This window comes from Vulpes vulpes, chromosome 2 (genome assembly GCF_048418805.1).
Source record: "Vulpes vulpes isolate BD-2025 chromosome 2, VulVul3, whole genome shotgun sequence".
In the NCBI taxonomy this organism is placed as follows: Eukaryota; Metazoa; Chordata; class Mammalia; order Carnivora; family Canidae; genus Vulpes; species Vulpes vulpes.
The window spans coordinates 159478457-159491798 of NC_132781.1; the positions used below are offsets into that span (position 1 = coordinate 159478457).

At 49.7% G+C, this 13342-nt stretch overlaps 1 protein-coding gene across 6 annotated transcripts in view; it reads right to left on the bottom strand.

Annotated features, from left to right (window-relative positions):
• Positions 1 to 6186: 6186 nt before the first annotated feature.
• PAX7 (paired box 7) overlaps positions 6187 to 13342 on the bottom strand; it is a 100239-nt gene continuing 93083 nt past the window's right edge. For all 6 annotated transcript variants that reach the window (XM_072751038.1, XM_072751035.1, XM_072751036.1 and 3 more), the window contains exon 9: positions 6187 to 10175. In XM_072751038.1, the coding sequence (XP_072607139.1) occupies positions 10060 to 10175 (116 nt within the window). In that variant the 3' untranslated portion in view covers positions 6187 to 10059. The remainder of the gene's footprint in view (positions 10176 to 13342) is intronic.

The following is a 13342-nucleotide window of genomic DNA, read 5'->3' on the forward strand; positions in this document are numbered from 1 at the left end:
CCCCAAAGATCCAAATGTAGTGATCTGATGGGGGGCACCTGCACCCCAATATTTATAGCAGCAATGTCCACAATAGCCAAACTGTGGAAAGAGCCTAGATGACTATCGACAGATGAATGGATAAAGAAAATGTGGTGTATATATAGACAATAGAATATTACAGCCATCAAAAAAATGATATCTTGCCATTTTCAACGACATGGATGGAACTAGAGGGTATTATGCTAAGCAAAATAAGTCAAAGACATTATCATGTAATTTCACTCATATATGGAATTTTAAAAACAAAACAGAGGAGCATAGTGGAAGAGGGGAAAATAAAATAAGACGAAGGGAGAGGGAAAAGAGACTTTAAAAAAATTTTTTTTTTTAGAGACTCTTAACCATAGGAAACAAACCAAGGTTGCCGGAGGGGAGGCGGGTGGGGGGATAGGGCAGCTGGGGGATGGGCATTCAGGAGGGCATGTTATGTCATGAGCACTGGGTATTATATACAACTGATAAATCAACGAACTCTATCTCTAAAGCTAGTATGCTCTATATATGTTAATTAATTGAATTTAAATAAAATAAAATTTTTTAAAAAGGGAAAAAAAGAATCCTTCACAGCACATCTTTATATATTTCAGGAGTTTATTCCTGAGTTCTTATTTTTGACATCACACTGTCCTGTTTAGGAAGATACCAGGGAGAACTATCCTTTAGCAAGTTTCTTATTTTCTCATTGACATCAGTACTTGTGTAACTCATTGGTTTTTCTATTTTCCATTGGCTGCTAAGAAACTCCAGGCATCTCTCTCTCATGTTAATAAGCATCCCTATAATAAAAGATCCAACGGTCACTATGTTTGTGAAACGCAGGGCTAAAGAAAGTGAAATTGGTTTCTTTATTCTGTGAGCTGACGTAATCTTCACAATTGCCTCAGAGGTTGGTACCGTTGTTTATGCCATTTTTATAAGATGATGAGAACCCTGAGTCCTCAGAGAGACTACTTGCTCGAGTAGTGGTGTTAGGATTAGAACATGCTGTTTGACTTCCATCTTAAAACCATAAGCAAATCATGTATATGAAATACCTGGCAAAAGGAAATATTTATCCATATGATATAGGCAGCTAAGGAGCTGGCCTTAAGGTCTAGATTCACAAAAGGAGGCAGTTCAATAGGGTCAGGTGGATGTGGCCCAGCCCAAAGAATCAAGGAACCCAGCCACTGATGCCCCAACACTTACCTAAGCCCTTCTGCCTGGGAATACTTCTGTTCATGTCAGTCTTACCCAAAACTGTTTCTGATAACCCACAAATTTCATACCAGTACCTGGTCCTTACCCTGACTTCTCCCAGTTCCCACTTTCCTTTCTTGGAGGTCTGCTCTTCATGGACCAATTTGCAGTGCTGCTCTCCATGGACCAATTTGCAGCGCTGGCAAGGGGGGCTTCATGAGCTTCAAATGTATGATGGAGGTAACTGCTTATGCTCAGCTGTGTACTGATGGACGTGGAGGAGGTAAAACCAGCCAGAGGGATTTTGTGCATGTGTACTAAATTTCCCAAGTAATGGATCCTAATTCTTAACTCCCCGGTAATAGATATCTAGACTTTTCAGGCTTCAGGGTGAGTGGAACGGACTTCCCAGTCCCTTGATCTTGGGCTTGACCATGAGATTTGCTTGGCCAATGGGACGTTAGTGGATCTGACAAGAGAAGAAACTTGAAATGGGATTCAACATGGGATCTCCATAATGCCCTTTGAACTCTGATGATCTGTACTCATAGTCCAGTAGCAACCTTTCTCATGGGCTCCCCAGAACAAATATCGTCAGATCTAGAGTCTAAAGTTGTGCTGCCCATCTAGCTTTCTATTGCTGCCCAACCAATGATCACAAACTTAGTGGGTTAACACAACCCCACCCTCCCTTACAGTTGCTGTAGGTCAGAAGTCTGGGCACAACATAACTGGGCTCTCTGATCAGGATCTCAACAGGCTGAAATTAAGGTGTCAGTGGGGGCTATGAACTCATCAGAAGGCTCGATTGTGGAAGAATCTATTTCCAAACCCATTTAGGGTGTTGATAGAACTCAGTTCCTTGGGTAAGGCTGACTCCCCACTTTCTTGCTGGCTGTTGCATGGGTCACTCTCAGCTCCTAGAAGGTACCCTAATATCCTAGCAATGACCCTGTCATAATACAGCAGCTTGCTTCTTAAAGACAGTGGGAGAATGTCACTCCAGTCTATTATGATGGAGTCTTGTGTAATGTAATGTGATCACAAGAGTGACTGTACTGTCACCTTTGCCAGATCGTGTAACCATGTTGAGGTAGTGACCATCCCATTATACGCACAGATCCCACCCATACTCAAGAACACATATATCAAGGAATAGGAATCTTGCTGGACCTTCTGCAGATGATCTGCCTACCAAAACATCCAAGCCTAGATTATTAGCCAAACCATGGTTGGCCTACAAAACTGTGGAAGTGAGAATTAGTGTTTATTGTAAGCCAGAGTTTTGTGGTGGCCTATTACGCAGTATTACTATGGCAACGGCTGACTGATACGCTTCAAGAAGTATTGTCCTCCTGGTTCACACAGTGTCCCATCTGCACTTTGGGGAGGCAGCCTGCTATGATGGACAGGACACTGGAACAAGTCAGGGGTCTGAATCTCTCCTCCTCCACCCCCTGGTTGGGGGCCTGGAGCCAGTTGCCTCATTTCTCTGGGTCCATATTCTCAATTGTATCGGAGGGTCCACAATGCTTGCCACCTCCAGATGTTGGGCGTATTAACTAAAACAATGGATGAAGATCACCTGGTACACAGAAGTCACCATAAATGTTAGTGTCTTTTCTCTCTGAAGCTCATATTTCTAGCCAGCATGCCCTTGTCTTCCAAGAATGAATGTGGTACGAATTCTGGGAGGGGTCACCGCAGTGCTGATGCCTGTGGGTTATCTAGCTGGTCTCTCCTCATCAGATGATGGGGGTGGCCTGCAGGGCTCTCTGGTCCTGAACCAGATTGTGGAAGACAGCTCTGCTTGGTTTCTATGGGGTACAGATCATCGGCACCCACCCTCAAACAAGACCGCTGCTCCATGTCTCCAGTACTTCAATATTGGGATGTGACTTGGAAACATCTCCGTGTTTTGGAGAGCTCAGTCCTTACCAGTCACTAGCTGTGTGATCTTGTGCAAGTGACTTTAACTTTCTGACTCTTGGCTTCCTTCCCTGTACACTAATGGTAAAATCCGCCCCCCTCACAATGTTGTTATGCCAATGATAGGACTAAAAGTACATGCATGAGCACACCACAGGAGCTTTTTAGTCAGTGTTCCCCTTTCCTCAGAGAAGAGGCCATTTTTCTGTGGTTCTCTTAGTGCCACTCTCTGCCCTACCCTACCTCCAGGGTCCACCCTGGCAGGGAGCACAGAGCATGTCCTTATAGAAATGTTTGTTTCCATATCATTAGCCTCACTCGATCCTCAAGAAAACCCCTGCATGGGTGGGCTTGGTGGCCCCAAGTGCTGTTCCTGATAGTCCCACCCCCCATCTCCCAGGTACAGGATGGATTATACTTTCTTTCTCTCTCTCAAGGTCAGTGTGGCCACATGACTTGCTTTGGCCAATGGAGGGTGAGCAGAAGTGTCTGACACCGGTCACTTCAGGTGGGCACTTTAAGAGCCAGTACACACTTTATCACATCTCTCTTTTGTTCTGATACCGGCAGCCGGCAATGCTCGAGGCAATGCCCATTCTCCATCAGGCTGACTGTGATGAGTAGCAGTCACAAATATGAATGAGAAAAAAATTACACCTTTGGTGTTTTAAGCCACAGAGATTTGAAGTTGTTGGCTACTGCATTCTAGCCTGATGCAATGGGACAGACTTTATTCCCATTTGAAGCATCAGGAGAAGTGGCTTGTGTACAGTCACACAGAGGGTTCCTGGGACCAAGGACAAGGCTTTATCTGAGGGAGCATTTTGATTCTTTCCAGAGGGGGGGGGGGAGAGAGAGAGAGAGAGAGAGAGAGTAGAGGTAACTGGAGCCCTGAACATACTCTCACTGGTGCCTCCCTGCACCAGGAAGCGAGGCACTCCCTGCAATAGGTGTTTACATCAGCAGGGCTAGGAGATCGATTGTGGCAGCCTGGTGAGTGGAGGGAACCGGGTTCTGAAAGTTGTGTTCTCAGGAGGACCAGGTGTTCTAGACTCAACTCCACAACAGAGTCTCAGGGCTCACACATCTCCTGTCTGAGGAATTTCTTTCCTTCATTAGTAAATCTTACTCCAGGAAAGACCGTGGGACTCATTCATATAAGATGTGCATGAGCAATGAGACCAGGAAGAGGCTACTACGTTACACAGCATCACTGCAGCAACAGCTGACTGATACACTCATCTATCCAATAGTCATTCTTTCCTTTTCCTTTATTTTTTTTTTTAAATTTATTTATTCATGAGAGTCACACACAGAGAGGCAGGGACATAGGCAGAGGGAGAAGCAGGCTCCATGCAGGGAGCCCGATGCGGGACTAGGACTCGATCCTGGGTCCCCAGGATCACATCCTGAACCAAAGGCAGACACCCAACTGCTGAGCCACCCAGATGTCCCTCCTTTTCCTTTAGACACAGAAACCTGATTTTATTCTGGGGCATACTGTGTCTGGGCAGGAGATCACATTTCTCAGCCATCCTTGGTCTGTTGGATGGGACTCTTAGAAAAGGTCCCTAAGAAGGGGGGGACAGAGAGTTCTCTGAGGGCCCCCAAGTGCAAGTTTATGTCTGGGAGCAAACTGGCATCACTCAGCACCTAGCACTGTGTTGCTTTCCCAGCACTGGTAGTGGACAGCTCTGAGCCCTCAGGGTACTCTCTGGGCCACCTTCCAGACCAGCTTTCAGCTCAGTTTATTATCAGGGTAGCCTGAAAGATCTTTAGGGATTATCTAACCTGCTTTTTAAAAAATTTATGGAACTAGGGTCTGAGACAGGGAGAAAATTATCTCAGGACCCACACCGAGTCATATGCAGGGCTAAGAGCAGAACTTGACCAGTTCTTGACTCTCCCCCATATCTTCCTGACTTACTGAATAACTACACAGTTGGGGTGAGACGGTAGGAAAGGTGGCTGGGAGCCCTGATTCTGACATAATCTACCTGGATTCCTAGAGAGCTGGTACAAAGCTCGTCACCCTGTGGGGATACTAAGTGGTGGAGGGAAGAGCCAATCTCCCCCCGTCCAGCCCTGGAGCGCTTGGCTGAGTTAGGGAGACTCAGGTCCATCAAAACACCTTACCAATCCTTCATGTACAGTTTCTCCCAGCAACTCCTCCACTTCACCCCTTCCTAAACCAGTGCCCTGGAATGACATGGGTTTCCCGGGTTAGAGCCCGGGGAACGTATGTGGACTTGTTTCTTGCCCAGATCCCCTTTACTGGGCCAGTTTACCTGTCCCCTAATGGACGTGATGTTGCTGCTAAGGGTGCATTGCTTAACCTTCCTCTGGAGAACTGCCCTCAGCTCATAGGACCCACTCGGACCAGAGTTGCTTGAGTACATTAGCCTTTACTGACCTACCCACATCCCCAGGGGCAGCCAGCAGCCAACCAATGACTGACACTCTAGAGCAAAAGCCAATCCTCCAGGCCCCAAGTGAGACTAACTCTGTGCTACTCATGCTCCAGAGTTCCCTAGACTATCAGGTTGGAATGAGACTCCAGTTAAAGCCCCCTCTTTGCTTAGCTCCTTCTTCTGTCCAAGTCATTTTTCACTTCCTCGTGCATTTCTCTTGAGGGCTCCCCCTCCATAAATCCACCTGCCCCTGATTCCCCACACCAGGTTCTGCTTCTTTAGGAAACGTGGAAGCTGCTTCTTCTTCCTTTGAAGCGTGGAAGCTTCTGAGCATTCTCCTACCTTCCAAGTTCGATGTACCGGGAGAGGGCCACAGAGGGCTCTAAGCTTAGCAGCAGGAAGTCTGTCCCACTGAACAGAACTGAGATTTCATCAGAGTGATGCTTAAGCAACAGCATTCATTGATCAAATATTGAGTAGGCATCCTCTACATGCCTAACAGCTGCTTGGCACTGGAGAACCCGGGGGTCCTATGCTGACCCTCTAAATTAGGGTTCTCAACCACCCCTCGGTTCCTTTTAGGGCAGCTGCCGAATGGAATCAATGGAGTACACGGAACCTTGGAAATGCTTTAATTTCTTTTAATGTATAACAGTTACGCCTGAGTTACAGAGGAAGCGCTTACAAGCAGGTAGTTAAAGCAAATGCCAGTTTCTCTTTCTAGTCTACTACTCCATATAGCTGAATAAATTATGGTGCGATTATAGTTAAACACACACCCTTGTGCCCACAGGCCCACGCACACACCCCACTCACACTCTCATGCACACACGCTCACTTCCAGATGGAGGAATATGGCTGTGAGTCAAACACGGAAGCAACCAAGTTGCAATTACTAGGAAGAAGGAATGATCTAGAGTGCTATGTAGATATTTCCCAGGTGGGGGAATTGGCCATGTTAGAGTTGACAGAAAAAGCATTCAATACACAGTTGTCTCTGAGCATTTCAAGAAGGCGGCCAGAGTACCCCCCTCCCCATTTGGTCTTGGTCAGGTGCCTTTGCAGGACAGAGCTGTCAACCTCAAAAAGCGTCCAGTAGTGAAGGGCACATTGGGAGCTTGGCGAGAACGTCAACCTGAGAGAGGCCCCAGAGAATGTCTTTTTTGGGCAATCATGGAATTTCACCAAGTTCCAGGATCCAAATCTCAGAATGCTTCACCAGCTCCATCGAAAACTACGTTGGATCTCGGTGGAGTCTGGGCAAATTCTGGGACCTGTTCTGCTCTCAAGCCATAGTCAGATTGGAAATCTGACCTTCTCATTTTTTCTTCTGGGCAAACCTCCCTCTTCATCCTTCTTTCCTTCTCTCTCATTCCTCTATCTCTCTTCTTCATGTTCTTCTGGCAAAAGAATGGCAAAGGTAAATCAAGTAAAAAATAAGAGTATAAAGCATAGCTTGGTTCTTACACATCACTTTTTTTTTTTTTCATAGCAAGAGAGAAATACCAAATGAGAAAACAAAGCAATAAAAATGAAAGAACCCAACAGAGCCTGGAATGTATAATCTGAAACACACAATATGCAGATATATCCCTACAGATGGTCCCTGGCACTAGCACGACACACACTGTGGGGGTTTTCTTTCCTTTTTTAGTATATATATATATATTTATATAAAAGTCAACTTCCTATAAACGAACAGCACATCACCACATTTCCAACTAATGTACAATGAGCTCAGAAGAGGGACCCCCCCCCCCCAATAGGTAGGACCGACAGCTACTTGTGATAAGTTGGAGGAAACATCTCTTATTTTGCTACGGATTCTATTTACAGGAATGGATGGGGATTGTTTCTGGGCCACTGGGTCTGGCCACTGGGATTCAGGCCTTCTTTCTCAGGCTGTGGTCAATCCTCAAGAATTTGAAGCCTTGTACCTCTTGTCCCACGTTCTCTCTCTGGTTGAAGTTGTGAGCTGCCAGCACAAAGACTGAGTTTTATGGACTGAGTTGGCTAGACACACTAGTACACAAGGTTTTAGGGAAAACCTGCCAGGGTCAGGGTCTCTTTCTGAGGGGGGTGGGGCTCCAGGGGGAATGAGTCCCATTTTCTACCAAGATGGTGACTTGGGAGAACTCCAGAGAAGATGGACATCATGAGAAGCCACTTGGTTTATTCTCATTTCATCACAGGGAGCAGATATTTAGGATTGGTCCTAGCATAGGAATGTCACCTCCTGAGGGTGAGGCTTGGCTGTTTTGATGTCACCTGCCTGAGAGCCCTGCTCCTGGGTATAGAAGGGGACTCAGATGATTTCTGAGCCAGGCCTCGTTAGGGGGAGGATTGACCATTCAAGGAATGTAGATGAAGACCGTGGTTGATCTTAAGAGCTGCTTCCTGGCTGTGATGGTTACAAACATAGGGACTGGGTCACCGAGGGACGACACAGTCTTCCTGTCTGCCCAGAGCTTGAAGAACCAAAAGTCTCCTGCAGTAGATGCTCCAGTTGAAATCTTGGTTGAAGTCCATGGGCTACACATGTCCAGGTATCTGCTACCACCAAAGAGTTTATTTGTCCCCATATATGTATAGGTTCTTCTAAACCAGAGATATGAGCCACCCTGGCCACGGTCCAGGACAGGCTTGATAGTACCAAGTCTGAAGATGAGAAACAGGTGAGCATTTGTCACAGAAGTGGCATCTATGCAGGAAAGTGTCCTAGCATCTTGCCAGTCCATTTCCCCAGTAGGGAGGAACTCAGGTTGACTCCCAAAGCAGCAGCCCTTCCCTCCGGGAATGTCTTGTCGGCTGAGAGCAAGCGGCATGGGTTGAGCAAAGAGGTGGCCTCACGTGCCCAGGCGGGGTCAAGCAATCTGGCCCAGTCTCTGTGGATTTAGGGCTGTGTCTCCCTCACAAGTGCCTTTAACCTAGCAGCACTTGATAAAGGTGATCCAAGTGTAGATTATAATGATGGTGATGGTGAAGATGAATATAATTCTGATAAGTAGGTGAAGGTGGTGGAAAGTCCCAAGGGAGGCATAGTCAGGGGCTTGAACCATTCCCCAAAGATCTCAACTTTTAAAGAGAAGGGATATGAGGAAGCCATGGGTATGGCCAAGGAAGGTGGCTTTTCCCGATTCTTTGGAAGCTTTGGCATCCCCAACCTGTCCAGGAGAGGTGGCCTGAAGACTGGCCACATGTGTCCCCACCTCACTGTGCTGGATGAGTAGACAGGGCCCTCTCAGCCTAGAGTGGATCAACACTGAAAGATGCCACTATCAGTGGGACAGGGACATGCCCCCTTCCCCCAAACGTTAAGGGGAATTGGTGGCCTTGTCTTAGGTAAGCTGTCCTTGCTGGTCCAAGAACCCTCCTCCAGAGCTCCAAGGGAAGTTCTCTGCACCCCAGCAGCTTAAAGGGTAGATGGAGGTCCCCCTCGCAGAGGGTTGGGCATGCAGGGGACAGGCTCAGGTCTCTGAGGGAGGCTTTGTGAGAAACTGCAGCTCCATGGATTGTGGACTTGAAGGCAGAGCAGGAAAGCCTTTGGCAACAAAGGTCTGCTGCCCACAAACAGAGGGACCCCAGCTACGAAGCCCCCTTCGGAGCCTGCCCTATGCCTCTTTACACAAGACTTGGTCTCCTTCCCCTCCCATGTGATTCAGAGAATGAGAAGACTGAAGGGCCCATGGGCTCCACAGGCCCCGCACAGGCTGGGCAAGGTTGGAATTTGGGCTTCAGTCTAGAAGCCTGCTGCCTCTGGGTGCCTGGGTTGGGTCCTTGCACCCTTGGCGGCCCACTGCTGATGAGCCCTGCCCCCTGGGTACCTCTTCCTGCTTTTTCTGGTACCCCTACCTGGGCTAGATTCCTCCCCTACACCCAGCAGAGGTGTGTATGGAGGGTCCTGGAGTCCTCAGAATTCCTGGGTGATCCTCCTGGGAAAACCCCAGGGCGAGGGTCCCCTCTCTGCTGGCACCCCAGCATCCAGAGGAGGAACAGGCTATGCTTCTGGCCCTGGGTCAGAGATCCAGCTGGGAGGGCTGGCTCCCAGCACTTCCAGCTGAGAGTGGCCCTGTGAGCTCCACCCCCACCTCTGGCCAGGGTACTCACTGGAGTTGGGTCCAAAGGGCTCCAGTACCTCATCCCAGACACCTTCCTCCTTTGGGTGCCCAAGGTGCTCTATTCAGGGTGAGCTTCCATTTCTGTGCCTGAGATAGCACAGAGGCCACGACAGGATTTGACTGGGGGGAGGACTGCAGGCTGACCAGAAACCCTCCTGGGGAGAGAGTAGAGGGGGAGACTCCAAGGGGGTCACTCTGGGTGCCTAAACATAGGTGAATGGTAGACTGGCTGCACATCTCCAGAGGGCTGGCTATGAGGAGGGAATGGGCTTTCCTGGCCTCGTGGGACCCCAGGGCGATGAAAGGACTGAGGCTGGGAGGCTCGGGGACCAGTAAGGGTTGGGCTGGGACTTGGTCTGGGGCAAGTCGCCCCAGGGGCCCTAGTAGGCCTGGCCAGTTTCCACAGGCAGGAGTCCCAGCACAGCAGAATGCTCCCCGAGCTTCATACGGCGCTGTGTGGAGAGGCTCACGTTTTTGGCCAGGTAATCAACAGCAGCTGGAAAAAAAAAGAGAGAGACAGAAACTCCTAGACACTGAGGTTCTTTTTGCCTATTCTTCCATTTGTTACACATCCATCCATCCATATGTACATAATTCATTGATTCACCCATTCACCCTTCTGTCCACCTATCCATCTGTCCATCCATCCATCCAACCATCCATTCACCAATTCATCTGTTCACTCGTCTGTCCATCTGTCCGTTTGGTCTTCCATCCATCCATGTATCCATTCATTGATTCATCTGTTCACCCTTCTGTACATCCATCCACCTTTCTTCCATCCATCCATCTGTTTGATTCATCTGTTCACCCATCTATCCACTTGTTCTTCCGTCCATCTCTCCATCCATCCATGTATCCATTCATTGATTCATCTGTTCACCCTTCTGTCCATCTAGCCATGCTTCTTCCATCCCACCATCCATCCATCCATCCATCCATCCATCCATCCATCCATCTCTTCATGAAGCTCTTTCTCTTACCTCCTCTCAAACCATTCAGCAAATATTTACTTAACCCTTATTATTTGCCCAGCTCTCTTGTAGGTTCTATAGGGAGGATCCATGTTGCTGAGCAAAGACTTAGTTCCAACATGCCTGTACCTACGTCTGCTATGGGGGATGTCCATGAATCCTCTGGAGCCCAGGCAGTAACGAGGGCAAGGTCCTTCTGCCTTTTTCAGGCCCTGAGCCCAGTCACGGATGAGGCAAAGCGATATCCCTTACTCAAAAGCAAAGCAGCTTTCACAGTGGAGCTGATGGGGTCCACGTGGAAGGAGGAGCCAGGACCCTAATGTGCAGGGAGCTGAGACCTTTAGCCTCGAAGTTCTGACCATCCAGAGGAGAGAGATGAGTCTGAGGGTGTGTACTTGTGCATATATGTGCACAGTGGAAACAAAAGTCTCTGCAAGGGGCACTAATGTGAACATTCACACGTGAACGATGCTCACACGTGTACATGTGGGTAGATGCGGGCAGCTGTGTGTACCTGTGTGAGTACAGCAGTGGGAATGCCTGCGCAAGCATGGGTAGCCAGGTACAGGTGAGCTGCACCTAAGCCAGGGACATGTGTCGATATACGTGTGTGTGCAGGCGTGACTGCTAGGTCTGTGTGTGCACGTGTTCTGTCTTGACTCTACGAACTGCAGAGATGCTACCTCCTACGCTGGAACCCGTGGCTGTGGCCAATCCAACTCCTAGGATCTGTTGGATCCAGAGGTGACAAGAAATGTAACGAGTGCTGCCTTGGAATCACGAGGCCTGGCCCAATATTCTCCTGGTCACCTACCCCCCTGGGCCCCATGGGTAGAGCCAGGAGGTGTGGGAATGGTCAGTGGGCAAGGCCCAGGGAGGCATGGTGGGCAGTATCAGTAATTGAGGCCATATCCCCTAGGGGTTCAGATCCCACACCCACCAACTTTCAGTGTATGATCTGGGGCACACCAGCTCGTCTATCCAAGCCTCAGTTTCCTTGTCTGTAGAATGGGGATGATGATAGCACCTAGGTCAAAGAATTGTGGGGACGAGGTGAGAAAATGCATATGAAGAGGTTAGCACTGCGTCTGGTACATGGTGAGCTCAAGGGCCTTGGGCTCTCATAGGATTGGGATTCACTGAGCAGATGGGACCTTTGATGGCGGCAGGGAGGAAAGGAACAGCAAATGGAACAACTCAGAGTCCAACTATCTCTTGTTCATGTGGCTTTGGGCAAATCATGCTGCCTCTCCAGGCCCATTTCCTTGTCTGTAAAATGGGTAGAACAAATCCCAGCCTCCTCAAGGGCTCTTATAAGGATCAAATGAGATGATATGTTTTCGGATGCTGGGCACAGAGGGCTCAGGGATTGCATCCAGATTCCCAAAGGATATGCAAATGTCCTGGGGTTTTTGGAGTGCCTGGCTGGGCCCTGTGTTCCTGTTTCCCAGGCTCTAGGGCTGGAGCTGAGCCCCTGGGTGCTGCCCCTGAGGTCAGTCAGCCTTCAGGCTTCCAGCGGGTAGCACAGAGGTGGTGGTGGCCAGCCTTGCCCTGCCGTGGGTGTGCCCCTTGCTTCAGGTGGAAGTGTAAGAAGCCCAGATCCCTGGCCTCAGGGGGAGCCTGCAACTCAGGTGTCTCGTCTCTGCTACTTGGAGCAGGTCTTATGTGGGTCCCAGGGCCCCGACCTGACCTCGATCGAGCCTTGCCCTCAGCTTTGAGGAAGCTAATGCGCAGAGCGGCAGCAGGAGGAGAGGGAGGAGCTACCACCCACCCAGCTGGTGCTCTGGCCCTCCTGGTGCAAGCACTCCCCGTGCACTAGCTCAGTTCTGCGATCCCATTTTACGGGGGATACGGCCGAGGCTGCGCCCTAAGGTGCCGTGTAACTTGAAAGGTCACTTGGCTGTTAGGTGGCGGAGCTGGGACTGAAGCCGGGGGGGTGGGGTCTGATGCCAAGTCCCAGCCTCCTCCATGCACACTTCACCTGCAGCCTCCTACAGAACAACCCCTGGCATATGCACCGTACTTTAGAGGCTACTCTGCACCAAATCCCACATTGGCCCCATTTTCCACCCCAGGAAATGATAACCTGCTGCACATGACCAAGTCAGGTGACCTTTCCCAACTCACCGGAGGCTCCGCCTACATCCCCCTCATCCCCCTGATTCTACCTCTCACCAAACTCTGTGCCAGCCCCTGCAGCTCTTCCTGGGGTGGGGGTGGTGGAAAGGCGGCCGCAGTCTCACTTAACCTCTCAACAGTCTCATGCATTAGGGTACAGCCGTTCCCACTTTACCAAGGTGGAAACTGAGGCACAGCAAGATCGCCGACTCATAGGCAGGCACAGCACATGAGACGGAGGAACCCGAATTCGTCCCGCTTGTGCCTCTGGTCACTCGGTGTCATCCTTTTTAGCATCTCCGGGTTGCCGGCCAGGGCCCAGCGCACAGTGGGCCCCAGGCTCCGTCAAGGCAGGCAAAGAGTCACCAAGAAACCCAACTACTGATGACCAGCCAACTTCAAGGGCACCCTTCGTGCCACAGAGCCTGCCTCTCCCTGGGGTCGAGCCAGGGGCCGGCGAGGGCAGGGCTGTGACATTTCTCATTACAGCCTCTGTCAATGGCCCCGCCTGTCCCTCTGTCTCTCCGCGTCCCTCCTCTGCCTGGTGCCCGCGCCTGGGCTCGAAATGTCT